The sequence below is a fragment of the Conger conger genome, chromosome 15 (assembly GCF_963514075.1).
Source record: "Conger conger chromosome 15, fConCon1.1, whole genome shotgun sequence".
Taxonomy (NCBI): domain Eukaryota; kingdom Metazoa; phylum Chordata; class Actinopteri; order Anguilliformes; family Congridae; genus Conger; species Conger conger.
The window spans coordinates 1297511-1322515 of record NC_083774.1 but is presented as its reverse complement, the minus strand read 5'-3'; the positions used below and the strand labels follow the sequence as shown (position 1 = coordinate 1322515).

At 49.4% G+C, this 25005-nt stretch overlaps 1 protein-coding gene across 1 annotated transcript; it reads right to left on the bottom strand.

Annotated features, from left to right (window-relative positions):
* Positions 1-3456: 3456 nt before the first annotated feature.
* On the bottom strand, positions 3457-25005 carry crispld2 (cysteine-rich secretory protein LCCL domain containing 2). The gene is made up of 15 exons (XM_061222103.1): positions 24732-25005; positions 20864-21226; positions 19019-19137; positions 17747-17879; positions 14999-15114; positions 13420-13520; positions 11824-12009; positions 11373-11433; positions 10389-10455; positions 9606-9736; positions 9450-9493; positions 9276-9348; positions 7993-8068; positions 5874-6004; positions 3457-5362 (listed from the first exon to the last, which is right to left on the bottom strand). Exons 2-15 carry the CDS (start codon positions 21122-21124, stop codon positions 5311-5313), a joined length of 1551 nt encoding a protein of 516 aa, XP_061078087.1. The 5' UTR covers positions 21125-21226; positions 24732-25005; the 3' UTR covers positions 3457-5310.

The following is a 25005-nucleotide window of genomic DNA, read 5'->3' as shown; positions in this document are numbered from 1 at the left end:
GTATTGTACGTCATGCAAGCAATGTATATCATAATCAATTAGTACATAACCTAGTATAACAATAAGTTTTAGAGGTTGGAGTTTTAGAATCTGCACCAAAGTCCATTCAAGTGTGTGCACGTGAGAGGCCATGAAAATGGTCCATCAAAAAGTTGACAAAATGTAAAAAATGTTAAAAAATGCTCGAGCTCTGGAATATCCCACACTGCTGGCCTGCATCCCTCCCCAGGAAAGTGCTTTTCCATTCATGTAACTCAGCAGATTGTAGGTCTGTAGGCCTTCACTCAGGTCTGAAGAGTGGGGCAGTGCCTGGGCTTTGCCCGCAGAAGAGACGGAAGGCGCTGTTTAATGAGTTTAGGCCGTGTGCCCGATACCCCCACACGCTTCAGGCACCCCTTATCAAAATAGAAACACCCAGAAAAACACAATTCCTCCCACTTCCAATCTTTACTTGGATATGAAATTAAACTCGGTGGTTTACAATGAAAACAAAAACCATAAAGAAGTCACACATAAGTAACAGCGGGAGTCCATTGTGTGGTCAACCTTGGTACTTTAGTGGAAATGCCGACCCCAAGCGTAGACAAAGCCACAGATTCCACACGGCCGTTTCCCACCGTCTTCCCGGCGTGGAAGGCCAAAGCCTCAGATTACAGCAGCTTCAAGAAAACCCAAAAACTCAATGTGCTACAACGCAAGCGGAGCGGATTCGCCCTGCAATGTCGCAGATTAAAGCTGAAGAATTTGGGAGGAGAGAGGGGGAACCCCCTGGACAGCTCACATGTTGGTGTGAGCGGAGAGAAGGTCAACAGTCTCCACACGAGGCAAAAAGGAAAGGCAAATATTTAGATCCTTTTGATGAGGATTCCTGGCAAACAAACGATTCATTAATGGTTGAAGAATACTCCTCCTTGCCTCTTCATGAGCTGGAGGCCTGTGGCAGGACAGTCCACCTGGGAGAGAGCGGGAACGGATGTTCTGACAGTCACAGAACAGAGATGTTCTGACGGTCACAGAACAGAAATGTTCTGACGGTCACAGAACAGAAATGTTCTGACAGTCACAGAACAGAGATGTTCTGACAGTCACAGAACAGAGATGTTCTGACGGTCACAGAACAGAGATGTTCTGACGGTCACAGAACAGAAATGGGCACCTGCACAGACTCCACAGGCCGATTAGCTCCGTTTATAGACCACACAGCCACTCTTCACTCAATAACCATCAGCATCTGCACAGCAAAATGAACACTGTGGGAATGAACATAATGAAGTGATTGTGGGATTTATAGGATGACAGCAGCACTGAAGGGAGCCATGAACAGTTAGCTAGGCCAGAGAAAAGGGGCAGCCTGTAGCAGAGTGGCTAAAGTACATGACCCAGAAAGGTTGGTGGTTCGATCCCCGGTGTAGCCACAATAAGCACAGCTGTTGGGCCCTTGAGCAAGGCCCTTAACCCTGCATTGCTCCAGGGTGGATTGGCCCCTGCTTAGTCTAATCAACTGTACATCGTTCTAGATAAGAGCGTCTGCCAAATGCCATTAATGTAATGTAATGAATTAACGATGTACAAATTCCATACGTAAACAAAGCTGTGTCTATTGACTTTTCCAGCAGGGGGGTGATAGAGACGGGCAGGGGGGTCAGAGGGGGCAGCTGCCCTGTCATTAACTGCTCCTTACCTGAACTTGTAATAAAGACTCTGCTTACCTTATCCCTGGGTCCTGGCTGGTCGTGGGGTGTGGATTCCTTCTGTCATAGAACAAAGCAACGGAAAGAAGCCAAGTGAACTACAGTATACCGCAGACAAGCTACTCACTGCAGAGCCAGACGGCCTTCTCTGTGTGGAGTTAGCATGTTCTCAGAGTTTCTGTGTGGAGTGAATAATCAATCGTAGAAAGGTTGAAGGGCCTCGTAACGCCGCACGTAGGTATGCCTGAAGCAACCTCCTGAGGGATAGTTTGGGGAACATGCCTAGAAAAGAACTTCCATAGGGTTATGGGGAAACCCGGCCCTGGTTGTTTGGAGTGTGTGCGCGAGACTGTTCTTGACACGTGACCTAAAGTTTTCTATCAGTTACTGACGGGTTGTGGTGAAGCGGTGGTGAAATGTGTTCTCTACATGCAATCAAGCTGTGTACGACATCCCCGCTTCTCAAACTGAGCCACTTCTCAAACCGAGCACAAACTGAGGCTGAAACTCTCCTGAAGACAACGCACATCTTACAAAATGAAGATGACGGGGCACTTCCTCATTTCTCGTATTTCAGTCCGCGGCTGAACAGCAAAAATCCTGAACCGGAACGGACGTTCTTTTGAGTCTCGCCCAGAACCGTTCCCACTTCAGAACAGAGCCAGGCAAGGACCGATTATACATCACCTTGGGCTCTGAGACAAGACTCGTTGACCAACGACAATAATTTTAATAATCACAATTATAATTTGTTTATCCATCCTTCTAGAGCTCAAACATATCAAACATCAATATGTCTGTTATTTTCAGTTTGATGATTCAGTGAAAACAATAAAATGTAAACTGGAAAATGTGACCTAATTACTCAATACTCATGGAGAAACGTATTCACATTCAGAAGCATCATTTTAACTTACTGTGGATTCCCTGGACATGAAGGAAATTACAATAGGAATAAAACTATGCAGGTTTTAACAGATTTTAAGTGTAGAATCATCCGTTGATGATGGTTTTGGGCCAGCCCAGTTCTTTAAAATGTGTCTGAAGGTCATGTAATGATAGTCCACCTTCTATACGAGTGAAATGGGTCTCCAGTTCTCCTACAATAAAAGGGTTGAGTGTTTTGACCTTTGACCTGGCGTTTGCTGTAATGTGATCTCCCCAACCAGCTGATCGGCCTGCTCAGCCCTGATGTCATAATCAATTTTTATTTTCATGGAAAATTTTTAACTTAAGGCAAAAACATTGGATTTTAGCAATAGTTCTGCTGCGTGAAAACTCTTTCAAAATCAAAACTACTCCTACTCCAAAGGCCAGATGGTTTTCTGAAGGAATGATTGGGTCAGCATATTATGAAAGCATGTTCTCGGATCATAAGATCCAATTTACTGCTACAAAGGATGAGTGCATATTCATTATTACAATAGTAAATATCATTACAGTAAATGTATCTACAGTAAATATACATATGTATGGAAAGTGAGTGGTGCCTCGGAGTTGGAGTTGGTCCAGCACATTTCACCCTGTGACCCCCCCTCAGTGAACCCCCCCACTGTGACCCCCCCCCTCTGTGACCCCCCCTCTGTGACCCCCCCCACTGTGAACCCCCCACTGTGACCCCCCCTCTGTGAAGCCCTCTGTGACCCCCCCTCTGTGAAGCCCTCTGTGAAGCCCTCTGTGAAAGCCCTGTGAATGTAACCTTCTCCACTTTCCCCTTGTGTGAATAAAGTTAAAATATACAATCCACTGTAAAATACATGCAAGATATATTTACCTTAAATTTATTTTCAAACTGTGCAAACATTAGAAAATATTAATAATCATAAAAGCTTAGCCAGCTGGATAAAAAATCACAAATCACTAAAAGGCACTTTCAAAACAGACACATTTACAACAGATGAAAAAGACATATATAAGACGCATAGATGTATAATGAAGACCTTTAGAGTATTTACTCAATGCACATTTCTGCAGCTGTACAACAAGCCAGATTCCCCACGCAGAAGAGACAGGACCGAGGCAGCCATTACAAGCACAGGAGGACGTTTACTGGTCTCTACCCAACACCTACCCCGGAGGACAGGCTGATGCCACAGACACTGAAATCATCTCCCCTCAGTTCAGAACAGAGCATTTCAGACTCACTGCCTCCCGTGTGTGACTGCCTCAGCCTGTGGAATAAGTCTCCTTTGATTAAACTGCTGTGTGCGAGGGATTTAATGGACCCACATTATGTACGTGTGCTGACTGTGTTCCCTCATTATTGGACTGTAATTGAAGTTCCAATTATTATGCCGGATTGAATGTAACAAACACTCCAATATTCTCCTTTATTTGTCCAGAATGTGAGGTATGAGTATCAAAAATCAGTATAGTAGTTTGTGAAAAGGTCCCTTTGTGGGTTTAAATGGAGAATGTTATCCACATGTCCGACAGACAACGGACATTAATATTGTGGACATGCTTTAATTTGGCTGAAGGAAATATTGTATAAAATAATGATCCATACATGGACATACATTCTGTAATGCAGAGGTTTGTAGTCTGCTGATCGTGAATGATGAGGTCACACGAGGACTATCTGTGGATGAGCTACACTCTCAGAAAGAAAGGCACACAAATTGCCTGACAAGGTACAACTGCTCAGCACTGGGTACAACTGCTGAGCATGTTTTTTGCTTGTAAAGGGTGCTCATTAGTTCCTAAATAGTAAATTATGGTACCTTCTGGGGACATTTGGGATGTGTGCTCCTTAAAGAACAGAAATGTACCTCCACTGTATCCTTATTTCTGAGAGTGCACTTTGAGTCAGCCGAGAGGAGTGACCTGACTCTGAACAAACACGCGTGCCCACTGTACACACGCTGCTTTTAAAAGACCACCACCTGTCTGCCATTAAATAAGAATAAAAGCAAAAATCAAAACCAAAGCTGAAATATTGCTATATTAAGGGCATTGGCATCAGCCAAATGAAATATGTACAAAATGATTAAGCACAAGTGCGATCCACATACAGTGCATTTCTGGGTATTAAAGACATCATCAAGAAAAAAGATTTCATTTCAAGACGGATATAATCAGCACTGCTGTTACATACGTCATTTATAATATATAGAATTTAGCATTCTAACTCTTGAACACAAACAGTAATGACAGAGTTTATACAGGAGAAGTAAAACTATCGGGTCGCCCTAAATTGCAGAATTATTGATGATTAGCAGACCTGGGACAAATATGTAATCGTTTTAGATTCACATACTTTTCTATGGTTTATGGAGATTGTCTGGAGCATTGGAGCCAATGAAACGCTCGCAAAAAGTACAAAATCCACTTTGTTTGGCTCAACTGGACCACGCAAGATCAATAGAGCACAGAAAAGTATTCGAATTGAAAACAATGAGGTATTTGACCCTGGTGTGATAATTAGTGGATGAGATACAGCTCGGAAAGTCTACCGCTCTTCTGATTGGTGGAACCGTGTCATTGGTTGATGATGGGGAGGTATGAGCCGTGTGCAGAATGTTCTTCACTGCTGGGATGGATCTGAGCGGTCACCATGGCTCCACCATTTTGTAAATTCCTGCGTTGGGAGAGGATCTCACACGAAGGTCCCTGGGCCTCACTCTCTCACGGCAAACACACGGAACGAGCAGCCCTCAGGATTGCTCTTACTACGAAAACACAGGAGAGGCTTTTCATCAAGTGTCCCTCATATCTATAAACTGGGGTTAGGATAGGGTAAATGAGGAGAGGGGGTAGGGTAAATGAGGAGAGGGGGTAGGGTAAATGAGGAGAGGGTAGGGTAAGTGATGAGGGGGGGTAGAGTAAATGAGGAGGGGGTAGGGTAAATGAGGAGAGGGGGTAGGGTAAATGAGGAGAGGGTAGGGTAAGTGATGAGGGGGGGTAGGGTAAATGAGGAGAGGGGGTAGGGTAAATGAGGAGGGGGTAGGGTAAATGAGGAGAGGGTAGGGTAAGTGATGAGGGGGGGTAGGGTAAATGAGGAGAGGGGGCAGGGTAAATGAGGAGGGGGTAGGGTAAATGAGGAGGGGGTAGGGTAAGTGATGAGGGGGGGTAGGGTAAATGAGGAGAGGGGGCAGGGTAAATGAGGAGGGGGTAGGGTAAATGAGGAGGGGGTAGGGTAAATGAGGAGGGGGTAGGGTAAATGAGGAGGGGCTAGGGTACCTCTCTGACTGGACTCCGTTCTTCAGAGTGCCCACATAGCTGCTCTTCTTATCCAGAGCCAGCAGGTCCACAGGGCCCCCGGCCGCCCCCAGCACCCCGGCGTGGAGCGCTGCCCGACAGACACTGGAGCTCTGAGGGAGGGGGGCAGGAGAGGCATCAGCTCCACGGCTCAAACACTGCACACTGCACACTGCACACTGCACACTGCACACTGCACACACACTGCACACTACACACTGCATACTGCACACACACTGCACACTGCACACACTGCATATTGCATACTGCACACACACTGCACACTGCACACACTGCACACACACTGCACACTGCACACACACTGCACACTACACACTGCATACTGCACACTGCATACTGCACACACACTGCACACTGCACACTCGCACACTCGCACACTCGCACACTCACGCATTTGCACACTCACACACTACTCACACACACACTCTCTGAGCCCTGTTGGGATGTGAACCCCCAGCGACCGAACAACGTCTGCCGAACCTCCTCTGCTACATCCACCCCGGCCTGCCTGTTCCTCCGTGTCCTGAGTGTGAGAGTGTCTGTGAGCGCTGTCCCAGTCTGAACTGAGTGTGAGACTGAGCGTGTGTGCTGTCCCAGTCTGAACTGAGTGTGAGAGTGTGTGAGCGCTGTCCCAGTCTGAACTGAGTGTGAGACTGAGCGTGTGTGCTGTCCCAGTCTGAACTGAGCGTGAGAGTGTCTGTGTGCGCTGTCCCAGTCTGAACTGAGTGTGAGACTGAGCGTGTGCGCTGTCCCAGTCTGAACTGAGTGTGAGAGTGTGTGTGAGTGCTGTCCCAGTCTGAGCAGTGTGAGAGTGTGTGTGCGCTGTCCCAGTCTGAACTGAGTGTGAGAGTGTGTGAGCGCTGTCCCAGTCTGAACTGAGTGTGAGAGTGTCTGTGTGCGCTGTCCCAGTCTGAACTGAGCGTGAGAGTGTCTGTGTGCGCTGTCCCAGTCTGAACTGAGAGTGAGAGTGTATGTGAGCGCTGTCCCAGTCTGAACTGAGTGTGAGACTGAGCGTGTGCTGTCCCAGTCTGAACTGAGCGTGTGCGCTGTCCCAGTCTGAACTGAAGGTGAAATGAAAACATATCCGAGGGCTCTGATGTGGGGCCAGAAAGACGGGATCCTCGCGTTTCACGGCGTAGCTCTTCCGAGGGAAACAAAGCCTCTTCACCCCCCTTTCATCTCAGGATACTTTCCAGCCCAAAGAACCTGATCCGGGATCAGTTCACTAATCCGAGCCCCGGCCGTTTTGAGTGAAAGGCAGCCGGAGGCCGGATAAGTGCTCTGGAGCAGACTCTAATCACACCCTCACTGGGACGAGCAGAGAGGCTGAAGCACACCGATCAGTGCCCAACCCCCCCAACACCCCCACCCCAGCGAGGAGAGCCTCCTGCTCCAAACACATCCGCTCTGTGCCAGCTCTGTGTGACTCAGTCAGGCCATTCCTGCTGAAACACAGCTCAGCACCGACTCACTGCCAACACCGCAACAGCCAATGAGCAGAGACCACAAGCTCATACACTGCAGCTGTGCTCTCTCCCACTGTTGTTCGGTGGTTTTTGTGTGTGGTCATCCCATATGCACACACACACACGCACACACACACACACACACACACACACACAGAGACACACACAGAGACACACACACACACACACGCGCGCACGCACACGCGCGCACACACACACACACAGAGACACACACAGAGACACACACAGAGACACACACAGAGACACACACAGAGACACACACACACACACAGACACACAGACACACAGACACACAGACACACAGACAGACACACACAGAGACACACACACACACACACACACACACACATACAGACACACACACATACAGACACACACACAGACACAGACACACACACACACACAGAGAGACATACAGACATACAGACACACACAGACACACACATACAGACACACAGACACACAGACACACACACACACAGACACACACACACACACAGACACAGACACACACAGATAGACACACAGACAGACACAGATAGACACACAGACAGACACAGACACACACTGATCCGAGGCAGATGGATACTCACATCAGAGTAGACGACGTTGCCTACGACCGGAGACCAGTGGGAGGGCTGGTTCTTGCAGTTGTCGGGGCAGAGCACTCTGGGAAAAGAGAGAGAGAGAAGGGGGTCACAGCATGAACACAACCACAGGCTCATCACTGACAGCCCCACTGACAGCCCCACTGACAGCCCCACTGACAGCGTGGGAAACTCTCATTCTAATAACTGTCAACAGGCTTTTTGTGTCACGTTGTGCCAAAGTTACTTTTGTGTTACAAATATACAAGATCTGGGTTACAAAGGGAGCCCTCTTCACTGACTGTTGACTGTTTTTGCGGACGACGTGGTTCTGCTGGCTTCATCGGACCGTGACCTTCAGCACGCACTGGAGCGGTTTGCAGCTGAGTGCGAAACGGCCGGGATGAGAGTCAGCACCTCCAAGTCCGAGGCCATGGTTCACTGCCGGAGAATGGTGGATTGCTCCCTCCGGGTTGGGAACGAGCCATTGCCCCAAGTGAAGGAGTCTAAGTATCTCAGGGTCTTGTTCACGAGTGAGGGTAGAAGGGAGCGTGAGATCGACAGGCGGATCGGTGCAGCATCAGCAGTAATGCGGGCGTTGCATCGGACATCCGGAGGGAGCTCGGAGTAGAGCCACTGCTCCTTCGCATCGAAAGGAGCCAATTGAGGTGGTTCGGGCATCTGATCAGGATGCCTCCCGGGCGCCTCCCTTTGGAGGTTTTCCGGGCTCGTCCAACTGGGCGGAGACCCCGAGGTAGACCCAGAACCCGCCAGGAGAGATTATATATCTCTCCTGGCCTGGGAACACCTCGGGATCCCCCAGGAGGAGCTGGAATGCGTTGCTGGGGAGAGGGACGCCTGGAATACCCAGCTTAGCCTACTGCCACCGCAACCCAACTCCGGATAAGCGGGTGAAAATGGATGGATGGATGGATGGATGGGTGGATGGGTGGATGGATGGATGGATGGATGGATGGATGGATGGATGGATGGATGGATGGATGTTTTGGAATATTAGTGCGGCTGCAGTGCATTTCACCCAAAACAAAATTCTTAAGTAGAAAAAAATTATCTTATTTCATTGACTTTTTTTACAGTGTGAAGTACTGTTCTGTTCCATGTGTCCTCACTACAAGAACAAAGGACCGGAGGACCGGAGGACCGGATTGGAGGCGGATTGTGATCGTTTGACATCGGTCCAACAGTCCTTTGATATCTTAAAAAGGCAAAGGAAGACTTTAATTTCCAATTTCATTCACGCATTACGTCAGCACACATGAAGTCTGCACCTTGGGCAGTTGACGCCTGGCTTCTTAAAGGGGCAAATTTCAGCCACAGTGGCAAAGCAGTCCACTGATCGCTCTGAGAGAGAGAGAGAGAGAGAGAGAGAGAGAGAGAGATGTTACATGGAATTCAGCAAAATTATTACAACTGAAAGTTAACATGCTTAAAGATTTCCAAACCTTCCACTCTTGCCACGATAAACGCATTCCCAGGTTTGTATTTACTGTGAAGAGAAAAAGGATGTTTAAACATTTAGTCTAATCTAGTTTTTACTTCCTGTTCAACTCATCAAGGCTTTTGAGCAGTACGACAAGTGATTTTAGGAGAAAAAGCACCTGAACGATTCAATCCCGTTCTTGGTTGTCTTGATGAAGAAGGGCTTGCCGTCCTCCCGCGTGACGTCCACCAGGCCGCCGCTGCTGTCCGCCACGCCCTGGTGGATCGCAGCGCGACAGATGCTAGATTGCTGAAAAATAAAAAAGTGCAGGTCGCCGTATAAACAGATGTTGCACATTCTTTCCGTCCTCTCTCACCAAAACACCAGCCCCTTGTTTTACATGATTCCCAGATTCCCAGATTCCCAATCACACGGCGTCCTGGCCCACTGGCGCTTCCTGAGTCAAACTGGCGCGCACAGCACAGGCCCTGGGGACTGGCCTTCCTGCTCGGCCGCTGTGGTCGGTCCGCAGGTCACTTGGGCAGTTTAGCAATCGTTGCACAACTAAAACCGCGTTTTCTTGGGCAACAGCGAGGCTACGCAACACATCTCAGAAGCAAATATTTCAGCTCAACGTATTATTTTAATGTTGTTGTGTTGTAACATGGCAGCGTTACTAAATCCATGCCCTGCACTCTGTGAGGGAGAGGTGTGTGAAGAAGGGCCAGCCTCGTGGCTACACTGCTCGACTGGACCCGGGACTTTCACCGGGACTGGGATCCAGAAGGTCGATCATTCTAGCCCTTGTGTCGCTACAGCTGCGGGGCCCTTGAGCGAGGCCCCTAACCCCACATTGTTCCAGGGGGGATTGGCCCCTGCTTAGTCTCATCAACTGTATGTGGCTTTGGATAAAAGCTTCGGCTAATGAACAGTAAAAAGCAAAAAGTAACACACATCATACCACATCATAGAAGACAGTGCCCCACACCCGGCCCTTCTGGTACAGGCAGTTAGCAGGACAGCGGTATCTGTGGGGAGAAAACAGGCTATCAACCGCACACAGGCTGCTAAAGGTGGGAGATACAACCCCACACAGGCTGCTAAAGGTGGGAGATAGAACCCCACACAGGCTGCTAAAGGTGGGAGATACAACCCCACACAGGCTGCTAAAGGTGGGAGATACAACCCCACACAGGCTGCTAAAGGTGGGAGATACAACCGCACACAGGCTGCTAAAGGTGGGAGATACAACCGCACACAGGCTGCTAAAGGTGGGAGATACAACCCCACACAGGCTGCTAAAGGTGGGAGATGGAACCCCACACAGGCTGCTAAAGGTGGGAGATACAACCCCACACAGGCTGCTAAAGGTGGGAGATAGAACCCCACACAGGCTGCTAAAGGTGGGAGATACAACCCCACACAGGCTGCTAAAGGTGGGAGATACAACCGCACACAGGCTGCTAAAGGTGGGAGATACAACCCCACACAGGCTGCTAAAGGTGGGAGATAGAACCCCACACAGGCTGCTAAAGGTGGGAGATACAACCCCACACAGGCTGCTAAAGGTGGGAGATACAACCCCACACAGGCTGCTAAAGGTGGGAGATACAACCCCACACAGGCTGCTAAAGGTGGGAGATACAACCCCACACAGGCTGCTAAAGGTGGGAGATACAACCCCACACAGGCTGCTAAAGGTGGGAGATACAACCCCACACAGGCTGCTAAAGGTGGGAGATAGAACCCCACACAGGCTGCTCAGGGCGGGGAGATAGAACCCCACACAGGCTGCTCAGGGCGGGGAGATAGAACCCCACACAGGCTGCTCAGGGCGGGGAGATAGAACCCCACACAGGCTGCTCAGGGCAGGGAGATAGAACCCCACACTGGCTGCTCAGGGCGGGGAGATGCACGCTGACGTGCGGAGACCAGACGGACTGACCTGTTGCACGCTGCCCCTCTGCACACGTCACGCATCCTGGTTTCACACGTTATGTCCTGAACTGTTAAAAAAACCAGTAAAAAGACCAGCATGAACTCATGTAACATACACTCATTTGCGCTAACATGCACGTTAGTATATTGGAATGAAAAAAAAACAGTGAATGTATCTGTTAATGGTTGACTAATGAAAGTTTATTTTATGCTTAGCGAATGTAAGAAATGTTAATGTACGCAAATAATATGCGACTTAGTAGTTAATTAAATACATTAACTAATTAATTTAATGCTTAATTAATTAAACTTATTCTAAAATATGACCAAAAACAATTATGTGTGTGAAAGATGGCATTAGCCCTTTTCCTCAGTAAATGTCAGCTAAATCTCAAGTTAGGTCTTAGTTTAGTGTACAGAAGTAAAACAGGAAGACCCCCCCCCCCATCAAAACTCACCAAGGAAGGCAGGGTCAGCAGGCTTGGCTGAGCTGACTTTGGGTCCAGAGGGCTTCTTAGTTCTGGGCCGGGGCTTGGTGGGAGGGGAGGGTTTGGTGGTGGTGGGGGGGGGCTGCACGGGTTCTGGGGGCACCTCCACCTCGTTCATGTCTGCGGTCTCGGGGCTGCGAGGAGCCAGGGGGCTTTCTGTGAGGGGTGGGGGTTAGAGGTAATAATGTCATGTACCTTAGCCACTAGGCTACAGGCTGCCCCAGTCATGTACCTTAGCCACTAGGCTACAGGCTGCCCCAGTCATGTACCTTAGCCACTAGGCTACAGGCTGCCCCAGTCATGTACCTTAGCCACTAGGCTACAGGCTGCCCCAGTCATGTACCTTAGCCACTAGGCTACAGGCTGTCCCATTCATGTACCTTAGCCACTAGGCTACAGGCTGCCCCAGTCATGTACCTTAGCCACTAGGCTACAGGCTGCCCCAGTCATGTACCTTAGCCACTAGGCTACAGGCTGCCCCAGTCATGTACCTTAGCCACTAGGCTACAGGCTTCCCCAGTCATGTACCTTAGCCACTAGGCTACAGGCAGTCCCACTCATGTACCTTAGCCACTAGGCTACAGGCTGCCCCAGTCATGTACCTTAGCCACTAGGCTACAGGCTTCCCCAGTCATGTACCTTAGCCACTAGGCTACAGGCTGCCCCAGTCATGTACCTTAGCCACTAGGCTACAGGCTTCCCCAGTCATGTACCTTAGCCACTAGGCTACAGGCTGTCCCAGTCATGTACCTTAGCCCCTAGGCTACAGGCTTCCCCAGTCATGTACCTTAGCCACTAGGCTACAGGCTGCCCCAGTCATGTACCTTAGCCACTAGGCTACAGGCTGCCCCAGTCATGTACCTTAGCCACTAGGCTACAGGCTGCCCCAGTCATGTACCTTAGCCACTAGGCTACAGGCTGCCCCAGTCATGTACCACACACACACACACACAGGTAAATCCACGCACAGACACACACACACACACACACACACACACACACACACAGGTAAGTCCACACACACAGACACACACTCACACACTCACACACACTCTCACACTCTCACACTCTCACACTCTCACACTCTCACACTCTCACACTCTCACACTCTCACAGACACAGACACAGACACAGACACAGACACAGACACACACACACACTAAAACAATGCCCTCAAATTAAAGCTGACAGTCTGAGCTTCAGACTCCTTGTCATTGTATCATTTCAACACACACTCACACACTCACAGACACAGACACAGACACAGACACAGACACACACACACACACACACACACACACACTCACACACTCACACACACACACACACACACACACTCACACACTCACACACTCACACACTCACACACTCACACACTCACACACTCACACACTCACACACTCACACACACTCACACACTCACACACTCACACACTCACACACTCACACACTCACACACTCACACACTCACTAAAACAATGCCGTCAAATTAAAGCTGACAGTCTGAGCTTCAGACTCCTTGTCATTGTATCCTTTCAGCACACACACACACACACACAGGCTCACCATTGAAGCACAGGTTGTCCCTGCAGCCTCCTCCATAGCTGGGGGGACACTGAGAGCACGGGCGGCCATGTTTGTAGGGGGCTTCTCCAATCCAGTTCCCCCTGGGAAGAGACACAGGGATCAGCCCAGTCCAGCTAAAGAGCACAGTGCCCAACACAGGGATCAGCCCAGTTCAGCGCCCAACATATGGATCAGCCCAGTTCAGCTAAAGAGCACAGTGCCCCATATACGCATATTATAAAACTTTTTGTCTGGCGACCCGCGATGGAGCCGTTTTAAGGGTATATTGTTTGTGTAAATTCAAAAATATTTTCAGTGGCCACACAGCGTTTCTCTTTTTCCGCGTGCAGCGCCTATTCTCGAATTATACCGTGACATCACACAAGCCTTCACGCGGGAGAAGTTGCCTTCGGCATCGGCGCTGACAATTTACGTAAATAAAGTATTATACTACACTGTAGTCCTACTCATGTAATAAGAATAACAACAGTAACCTAGTTGCCCATAAGTGGGGAAACTTGCCAAACTGGCCTCACGGCAGTGGATACCCAGCCACCTTTATTAGTCACCATGTGACCACGGCAGCCGTGCTATATTTTTTAAAAGCTTTGCCTTATCTTCAATTTCCCCAGCATTGGATATCTGACTTTCACTCAGTTCAATATAGCTAAATATAAAAGAAGACTAATAGCTAAGCTGTGTGTGGCAGGCAAGAGAGGATCAACTGCATGATCTAATTCAGCCAGCTGCATGTCAGCGAATGCACTTTGTGTGATGAAAACTTCTCTATGTGATATTATTAGCATATTTTCAAATACAGGTTTCAAATGACGTATTCCGATTCCAGCAGACATTTTAACAGACACTCACAATGTGTGTAAAGTACATTTTAAGACCTATTTTAAGTTACCGATCACGATGTCCTAAAACCTTAAACAGTGGCCAAAGCAAAGATAACATGACTAAGGTATCACACTTCTTTTGGAAAAATGAAGTGAAAATGAAGTGTCTCTCTGGTGTATTACATTTAACCACTGCCCCCCACCACGGGCGTCCAATCTTCCCCAGAATGGGCTGGTGTGGGTGTAGGTTTTTGTTTTAGCCCAGTCCTATGACACTCAATTCTACTTATCAAAATATTAACTGAACGGCAAGATCAGTAAGGTGTCCTGGTGTTGGGTTCAGACACAAACCTGCCCCCACACTGGCCCATTTCGGATTGATTTCGGTCACCCCTGCTCCACACACCATGCCAGACTGCTGAAAGGGCCCGCAGATAAATATATTCTCCATTTCCCTGAAGTTAAGTAAATAATTACAAGCGTCTGCGAGAGAAGAGCCATGTAATTCCACACTTCAATCTCCGTTTCTCCATCATTACTCAGTCCTCCTTTCTGCTGGTCACAGCGAACGACCTCATTATGTCAGCGCACAATTACATTACAAACTGACACTTCTAAAAAAAGACTTGCTGCTTACCCACAGCTGGGCATACCAGAGGAGACACGCGTGTGTGGAACTGTGTACGAAAGGAAAGCGGAAAACAGCTGGAAGGGGAGGAGGGGGAGGGAGCGCTCACTTGGGGGAGTAGTTGCAGACCAAGTAGACCGAGTTCTCCCAGATCTCACCCCAGACGTCCATCTTGGGACAGACGTGCACCGCACACCCCACCCGAGTGGTGGTGGCCCACACCAGCTGAAAACACACAGGTAAGTGTAAATCACACAGGTAAGTGTAAATCACACAGGTAAGTGTAAATCACACAGGTAAAGGTGTAAATCACACAGGTAAGTGTAAATCACACAGGTAAGTGTAAATCACACAGGTAAGTGTAAATCACACAGGTAAAGGTGTAAATCACACAGGTAAGTGTAAATCACACAGGTAAAGGTGTAAATCACACAGGTAAGTGTAAATCACACAGGTAAAGGTGTAAATCACACAGGTAAAGGTGTAAATCACACAAGTAAAGGTGTAAATCACACAGGTAAAGGTGTAAGTCACACAGGTAAAGGTGTAAATGTGTAAAGCACACAGGTAAAGGTGTAAATGTGTAAAGCACACAGGTAAACCAGTATGTGAGCGTTCTGGCATGAAATGGCCGCCGTTGCATCGCCCAGGTGGGTTCTGCACATTGGTGGTGGTTGAGGTGAGTTTCCCCCTCATCACTGTAAAGTGCTATATAAATAAATATAAATAAAGTGCTGTATAAATGTAACGATCTACTGAAATCCAGCAGCCTTCAGTGCTGAATCTGGTGCGCCATGATCACTCTGGGGATGAGCTGGTCGAGCAGCAGAAGGGACATTCCCAGAGATAATCCCAGAGATAATCCATTCCGCCTGCCAGGTGTGCCCCAGGAGGCCTGCAGTAAGTCTCCACTCACAGGCGTTTCCCCGGGACAGTCTCCTGGCTCCAGAGCAGGGACAGTGACGCAGCGAAAGCTGCAGCTGTGCTAGCGCTCACGCCAGAGCCCGGTCCGATCCCGGAACGCCCCTCGGAAGCGTTTCACACGGAGAAGCCAGCGGTCCCAAACGCAAACCCAAGCGGGTCCCGTTTTCAGCAGACGAAAGGCGGACACGGGGGAACCGCACGAGAGTCTGGCCTTTTGGGCATTTGTGTGATGAGGTTCTAACTGACATTTATTACAAAAATGAGTTAGTGTCATAAATATGTTGTTTAAAGGGCAATTCGATAGGATTTGGATATTGTACATAGGGTATTTTTAGAGTGTCTCATTTAGATTTTGTCAGAAGAACTGACCCACATTTCAGTTTCGCTGTGTTAGGATGTGATAACTTTGGGGCTCAATATCCCATAACTACTCAGAATGCAGAGAGAACCTAATAATTGCAAGATCACGCCATGTCATATGAAAATCATTTCCACACAGCGATGATCCCATGACTGAACGGGAAAGAGAGGGGTGCAGTGCTTCCACAAAGCCCTTCCTGCCACATACAGTCTGCAAACAGTGTTTTTGTTTCGGTTTTCAATAGTTGCTGTCCCCCCGGCTCCCATTGTGAATTCTGGGATGCAGTGGGTTCATTCCAGTCCACACTGAAAGATGGAAAGCCGCACCCTAGTCATAATTTGAATTGTGACTGTGTGTATACATGTGACCATGTGTCCTGTGGATCTCTCACCGGCGTGTAGTGTGTCCTGTGGATCTCTCACCTGCGGGTAGTGTGTCCTGTGGATCTCTCACCTGCGTGTAGTGTGTCCTGTGGATCTCTCACCTGCGTGTAGTGTGTCCTGTGGATCTCTCACCTGCGGGTAGTGTGTCCTGTGGATCTCTCACCTGCGTGTAGTGTGTCCTGTGGATCTCTCACCTGTGTGTAGTGTGTCCTGTGGATCTCTCACCTGCGTGTAGTGTGTCCTGTGGATCTCTCACCTGTGTGTCGTGTGTCCTGTGGATCTCTCACCTGTGTGTAGTGTGTCCTGTGGATCTCTCACCTGCGTGTAGTGTGTCCTGTGGATCTCTCACCTGTGTGTAGTGTGTCCTGTGGATCTCTCACCTGCGTGTCGTGTGTCCTGTGGATCTCTCACCTGTGTGTAGTGTGTCCTGTGGATCTCTCACCTGCGTGTAGTGTGTCCTGTGGATCTCTCACCTGTGTGTAGTGTGTCCTGTGGATCTCTCACCTGCGTGTAGTGTGTCCTGTGGATCTCACCTGCGTGTAGTGTGTCCTGTGGATCTCTCACCTGTGTGTAGTGTGTCCTGTGGATCTCTCACCTGCGTGTAGTGTGTCCTGTGGATCTCTCACCTGCGTGTAGTGTGTCCTGTGGATCTCTCACCTGTGTGTAGTGTGTCCTGTGGATCTCTCACCTGCGTGTAGTGTGTCCTGTGTCCTGTGGATCTCTCACCTGCGTGTAGTGTGTCCTGTGGATCTCACCTGCGTGTAGTGTGTCCTGTGGATCTCTCACCTGTGTGTAGTGTGTCCTGTGGATCTCTCACCTGCGTGTAGTGTGTCCTGTGGATCTCTCACCTGCGTGTAGTGTGTCCTGTGGATCTCTCACCTGCGTGTAGTGAGTCCTGTGGATCTCTCACCTGCGTGTAGTGAGTCCTGTGGATCTCTCACCTGCGTGTAGTGTGTCCTGTGGATCTCTCACCTGTGTGTAGTGTGTCCTGTGGATCTCTCACCTGTGTGTAGTGTGTCCTGTGGATCTCTCACCTGTGTGTAGTGTGTCCTGTGGATCTCTCACCTGTGTGTAGTGTGTCCTGTGGATCTCTCACCTGTGTGTAGTGTGTCCTGTGGATCTCTCACCTGTGTGTAGTGTGTCCTGTGGATCTCTCACCTGTGTGTAGTGTGTCCTGTGGATCTCTCACCTGCGTGTAGTGTGTGCACATGGGTCCTTTGCAGTGGTCAGGGCACCAGGGGGTGCACTCCTCGGGGTAGGGGTAGGTGTAGTCCTTCGCCTCATCGTACCAGGCCTGGACGTGGTAGGCCGGAGACCGGTACCTGCAGAAACACTCAGCGTCAGAGCGCCCCCTGAGTCAGCGCGTACGGGGGGGGAAAGGTTTGGAAGACCCGACAGAAGCTGGGTTGTTCTCAAAGCAGGTTATTCTGCTAATTAATCAGACTCTGCTCCAGCAGACTGATGTGGAGTTTGTTTTCCGACTCCAGCCGACAAGCAAAGGTAAACACCGCTCGCCAGCCTGACGTGCTGTTCTGCTTATGCGGCTTAATATAAAACATTCACTTTTAAAGCATCGCAAAGTGCTAAATATATCAAAAAAATGACCGGAGTAGCACTTGTCACTGGGACCGGAATAGAGGCTAACTCTTGGAAAGGGTACAGATCCAGAGAATACTACGGATAGACGGAGCGTTTGCTGCCAAAACACAGTACGTCTCATCTTCTGCCAAGACATCGTCTGACTGTCCAGGAGGCTGTGTTTGAGTAAGAGCTCCAATGCTTTGGTGTGTGTGTGTGTGTGTGTGTGTGAGAGAGTGTGTGTGTGTGTGTGTGTGTGTGTGAGTGTGTGTGTGTGTATGTGTGTGTGAGTGAGAGTGTGTGTGTGTGTGTGTGAGTGTGTGTGTGTGTATGTGTGTGTGAGTGTGTGTGTGTGAGTGTGTGTGTGTGTGTGTGTGTGTGTGTGAGTGTGTGTATGTGTGTGTGAGTGAGAGTGTGTGTGTGTGTGTGTGTGTGTATGAGTGTGCAATGTGCAGTATATAGTGTATACAGGGTGTGGGGTATATTGGGTATATAGTGTATATGGGGTGTGGGGTATATGGGGTATATAGTGTATATGGGGTGAGGGGTATATTGTGTATACGGGGTGAGGGGTATATGGGGTATATAGTGTATATGGGGTGTGGGGTATATGGGGTGTGGGGTATATGGGGTATATAGTGTATATGGGGTGAGGGGTATATTGTGTATACGGGGTGAGGGGTATATGGGGTATATAGTGTATATGGGGTGTGGGGTACATGGGGTGTGGGGTATATGGGGTATATAGTGTATATGGGGTGTGGGGTACATGGGGTGTGGGGTATATGGGGTATATAGTGTATATGGGGTGTGGGGTATTTGGGGTATTTGGGGTATATGGGGTATATGGATGCACAGTGCAGGCAGCAGGTTCTCCCCTCACCTGCCCCAGTGCACAGCCAGGTTCTGCCCGATAGACATGAGCAGGTCCTCGGGCCCGTGCTCCCACCTGCACTCCTGAGACCAGCTGGCGGCCGAAGCCTCCAGATCTTCATCCCACACCTAAAGACAGCAGACACACAGCGGTCACTCGGTCACTCGCTCACTCGCTCACTCGCTCACTCGCTCACTCGGTCACTCGGTCACTCACACACACAGACACTCAGACATTCAGACACACACACTCACACTCACACACTCACACACTCACACACTCACACACTCACACACTCACACACTCACACACTCACACACTCACACACTCACACACTCACACACACTCACACACACACACACTCACACACTCACACACTCACACACTCACACACTCACAGCAGTAGCCTCTAAAAAATGGCCTCTGTGCTCTGTGACATGACACACACAGAAGACAGGACACACACCTGTCCCACACACACACACACACACACACACACACACACACTCTTCCACTGCAGAGGCGATTTGTAAAACACGATGGCCTCTGTGAGCCCAGTGCTCCCCCCATGTAGAGGCGAGTGAAGAGAGACTAACATCGATGGCAGCCAAGACCGTAAAGAGGGCTGGTGCCTGGCTTCGCTCCACGACAAACACGCAGCAATCTGCAGACCAAAGCCCTCGTTCCTTCTCTGGGTGAACATCCGACACTGAAGGAGTGGCCCATGCCTCAGCTCTGTCACATCCACTCTGGCTCCCAGGCCAGGGCAGGAGTCTGGGGCTGCACAGCCTCCCCACATCTCCCCACATCTCCCTCCACCTTCCTGAAGCCTCTGCTTGCTCTCACTGCCCTGTTCTACGCCCTCTCCACTCAACACGACCCTGTCCTACGCCCTCTCCACTCAACACACTGCCCTGTCCTACGCCCTCTCCACTCAACACACTGCCCTGTCCTACGCCCTCTCCACTCAACACACTGCCCTGTTCTACGCCCTCTCCACTCAACACACTGCCCTGTCCTACGCCCTCTCCACTCAACACACTGCCCTGTCCTACGCCCTCTCCACTCAACACACTGCCCTGTCCTACGCCCTCTCTACTCAACACACTGCCCTGTCCTACGCCCTCTCCACTCAGCACACTGCCCTGTCCTACGCCCTCTCCACTCAATACACTGCCCTGTCCTACGCCCTCTCCACTCAACACACTTCCCTCGAACTAGCTGACCCTTTCATCCAAAGCAACTTTCAAAATTGATTCGACTAATGAGGGACAATCGCCCCTGGAACAATGAGGGGTTAAGGGGCCCACAGCTGTGTGGATCTGCCTATACCAACCTTCCAGTGGTCTACCTTATCCACAAGGCCACCTCACTGTTCTTCACACACTGTTCTTCACACACTGCCCTCCAACTCTGCTCCATCAGCCCCAGTGAGCAGGAGCCTTATTCCCCGAATCAGACCATTGGTAGCTAGACAATCTTTAAGACCAGCTTATAGCCAGCTAGACCAGCTTTATGACCAGCTCATGACCAGCTAGACCAGCTTCATGACCAGATAACACCCAGCTAGACCAGCGTTATGACCAGCGTTATGACCAGCGTTATGACCAGCGTTATGACCAGATGATACCCAGCGTTATGACCAGCGCTATGACCAGCGCTATGACCAGCGCTATGACCAGCGTTATGACTAGATGATACCCAGCGTTATGACCAGCGTTATGACCAGCGTTATGACCAGCGTTATGACCAGATGATACCCAGCGTTATGACCAGCGCTATGACCAGCGTTATGACCAGCGTTATGACCAGCGTTATGACCAGCGTTATGACAGCTGAACTGAAGCTGCTCACCATGCGCTCCATGTTGGAGGCCGGGGGCTGCACCAGGCCCCGCAGCTTGTTGTGCAGCTGGAGGATCTCCTGCTGGTCGGCCCACAGGATGGCCCGCCGGGCCCGGCCGGTGTGGTTCTGGTTCTGGTCCTGGTCCTGGTAGCGGCTCAGCAGCCTGCGGAGCTCCGGGGAGTCGGGCAGGAGAGAGGCAGCCCCGGGGCGGGCAGCGGGGACCAGCAGCGCCAGGGCGAGGAGCCAGGCCACGGCAGCGCCCATCTCCATCACGCTCAGTCACTGGCAGTCTGTTCCTCTCCACGCAGACGACAGAGGGGCCCTGTGCGAGTCGAGCCGGCCGCTGTGTGTGTGTGTGTGTGTGCACACGGGCTGGAGGTAAACACACTCAGTAAAGGCCCTGCAGCCCAAAGAGCCAGGCTCAGTGGAGGGCGCACACACAGGCCCACAACACACACACACACAAATACACACAGGCGCACAACACAGTCACAGTCACACACACTCACACACACACACACAGGCACACAGGCACACAACACACACACACACACACACACAGGCGCACAACACACACACACACAAATACACACAGGCGCACAACACAGTCACAGTCACACACACTCACACACACTCACACACACTCACACAACACGCACACACACACACACACACAGGCCCACAACACACACACACACAAATACACACAGGCGCACAACACAGTCACAGTCACACACACTCACACACACTCACACACACACAGGCACACACAACACGCACACACACACACACAGGCACACAACACGCACACACACACACACACACACAAACACAGGGGCACAACACACACACACAAATACACACAGGCACACAACACACAGGCACACAACACACTCACACACTCACGCACACAGGCACACAACACACTCACACACTCACACACACACACAGTGAAAGCAAACAGCACTGGCAGAAGCAGCCCATAGGCTCCACTGCCCTCATTCTGTAGGAACATAATAATAATAATAATAATAATAATAATAATAATAATAATAATAATATTAAGTTATCAGTTACAGTTGATTAGACTAAGCAGGGGACAATCCTCCCTGGAGCAATGCGGGATAAAGGGCTTGCTCAAGGGCCCAACGGCTGTGCGGATCTTATCGTGGCTACACATCGATTGAGCTTGAACCACCAGCCATCAGGGTCCTGGTCATGGACCTTACAAGACTATAGGCTAGACGACAGGCTAGAATATTACATTACATTAATGGCATTTGGCAGATGCTCTTATCCAGACATACAACAAAGTGCAAAGTGCATACCCATAACCAGGGATATGTATGCTGAAAGACCCATATGTACCTTAGTCACTCGGCTATAGGCTAGGCTACAGGCTACAGGCTAGAAAATGTACCTTAGTCACTCGGCTATAGGCTAGGCTACAGGCTACAGGCTAGAACATGTACCTTAGTCACTAGGCTATAGGCTAGGCTACAGGTTGCAGGCTAGAACATGTACCTCAGCCACTGGGCTACAGGCTAGGCTACAGGCTAGAACATGTACCTTAGTCACTCGGCTATTGGCTAGGCTACAGGCTACAGGCTAGAACATGTACCTTAGTCACTGGGCTACAGGCTACAGGCTAGAACATGTATACTTTTACAAAATGCATTATGTTCGTCCACATGGATTATCCCAAACAACTCTGAGAGCCGTTAACTGCATATGCAAATCACAATGTTTGCAATTAGTCATTTCTAAACACATGACCACTAGAGGGAGCAGGCTGAGAACCACGCTGCTCTGCACCACTTCTCACTGCTGGGTGAAGAGAAGGCAAAGCTGATGGGATATTACACCAGGCTCTGCGGTGGGGCACTCTCAATAATACCAACGGATTTCTTCACCGACCGGTCGCAAGATCAGTGAGTGTAGTAAGAAGCCAGCCTGTTGTAATACTCAACAGTGATATCAACCTATATATCAAATAATTACATATGCACTTTTTAACTTGACTAATGTTGATAGTTACGTAATGTCTTGACAATAACTGATTGTTAGACCTGTGGTAATCATCTACTTCAAATGGATTAAGAAAACAATACAAGTGAGTCAAAGACTAGCCGCTGGTTTTATCAAATTCCAGAGGGGAAGTGATCTACCTGTATGTATCAGAGGGCGGCTCTTAAGCCCAGGTCATTCCCCTTAATCACAGCAAGGTGATCATTTGTCTGGGAGGAAGGCAATCAAGTGGGTCCATGCTCCAAAGCACAAATAGAATAGCAGATTGATTCAGACTGTAATGTGGTCTCCTATTTGACCTGGTTTTAAAAGTCTCCCTCGACTGATCCAAAGTAAAATGAGAGAAAGAGAGAAAGAGGGGGCAGAGGTGGGAGGAAGAGAGAAAGCAGGGGAAGACAGTGAGAGAGGGAGAGAGGCAGAGAGAGAAAATGAGGGGAAAAGAGAGTGAGAGAGTCCAAAGGGCTTAACAACACGATCACACAGACACACCATCATGCACAGACACACCATCATGCACAGAAACACCATCCCACAGACACACCATCACACACAGACACACCATCACACACAGACACACCATCACACACAGACACACCATCCTACAGACACACCATCATGCAGACACACCATCACACACAGACACACCATCACACACAGACACACCATCCCACAGACACACCATCACACACAGACACACCATCCCACAGACACACCATCACACACAGACACACCATCACACACAGACACACCATCCCACAGACACACCATCACACACAGACACACCATCACACACAGACACACCATCACACACAGACACACCATCACACAGACACACCATCACACACAGACACACCATCACACACAGACACACCATCCCACAGACACACCATCACACACAGACACACCATCCCACAGACACACCATCACACACAGACACACCATCACACACAGACACACCATCCCACAGACACACCATCACACACAGACACACCATCACACACAGACACACCATCACACACAGACACACCATCACACAGACACACCATCACACAGACACACCATCATGCACAGAAACACCATCCCACAGACACACCATCACACACAGACACACCATCACACACAGACACACCATCCCACAGACACACCATCCCACAGACACACCATCACACACAGACACACCATCACACACAGACACACCATCACACAGACACACCATCATGCACATGGGCATGATGACTCCATCGTCAGGAATGTGTACGGAATCTATGTGTGAACCACACACTGTAAAATAATATGTCTGAACCACATTCTGTAAAATAATGTCTGAACCACATTCTGTGAAAGAGATGCAGGGGTGAAAATCTAGGTTCAGAAAGTAAAAGTCCTCCCCAGTATTTCACAAATCAGCACAATTCGTCTGGCAGGTGGAAAAACTATATGAGTGAAATCAGCTGGTCGAGTTGAAGGGTGGAAGAAACAGGGCTTGCATTTAAAATGTACTTCTCACTGATAGAAAGGGTGCTCTAGGACAGGGGTCATATAATCAGTCATATTTTTCCAAAAACATTCCTTGATTCCTTCCAGAATGTAGCAACCATTGTTTTTTCTTTTGATAAAGGGTAAATATCTCCCAGAAAGAAGATGCAATGCATCAGAATTTCTCAGAATTACTCTGTCTGTACATTTCACAACTTTAGTTGAATAGCTGAACAATAGCTGAACAGAAAGGTTTTCATCTATTGAAAATTCATTGATTGATTGATTAATTAATAGATTGATTCATTTAATCAGCTGCAAAGCAGTGGACACCGAAGTACTGTCTGAAAAGCGCTATGAAAATACATCTTACCAAAGTGGGGAATCCTCTGGTCCTTTTTCTGAAATTTGGTGCAAGTTCCGTCCCCTTCTCCGTGCCAGGAGGTCGGCTAACGGTTTCCCCTTTTCGGCGATGTATGGGTTAAACCGACGAGTTTGAAGCGGTAGGATAAGTTTGTGGCTTCGGATTGACTGAAAAGCGTGTGACCCGTGCCTTTTATAGCGCTGAGACGTAGCTGAAGGAGACGATGAAAAAAATCTTAACTCGTCCCTTGACTCCCCGACAGCCCCACCCCTCCTCCCTGCCA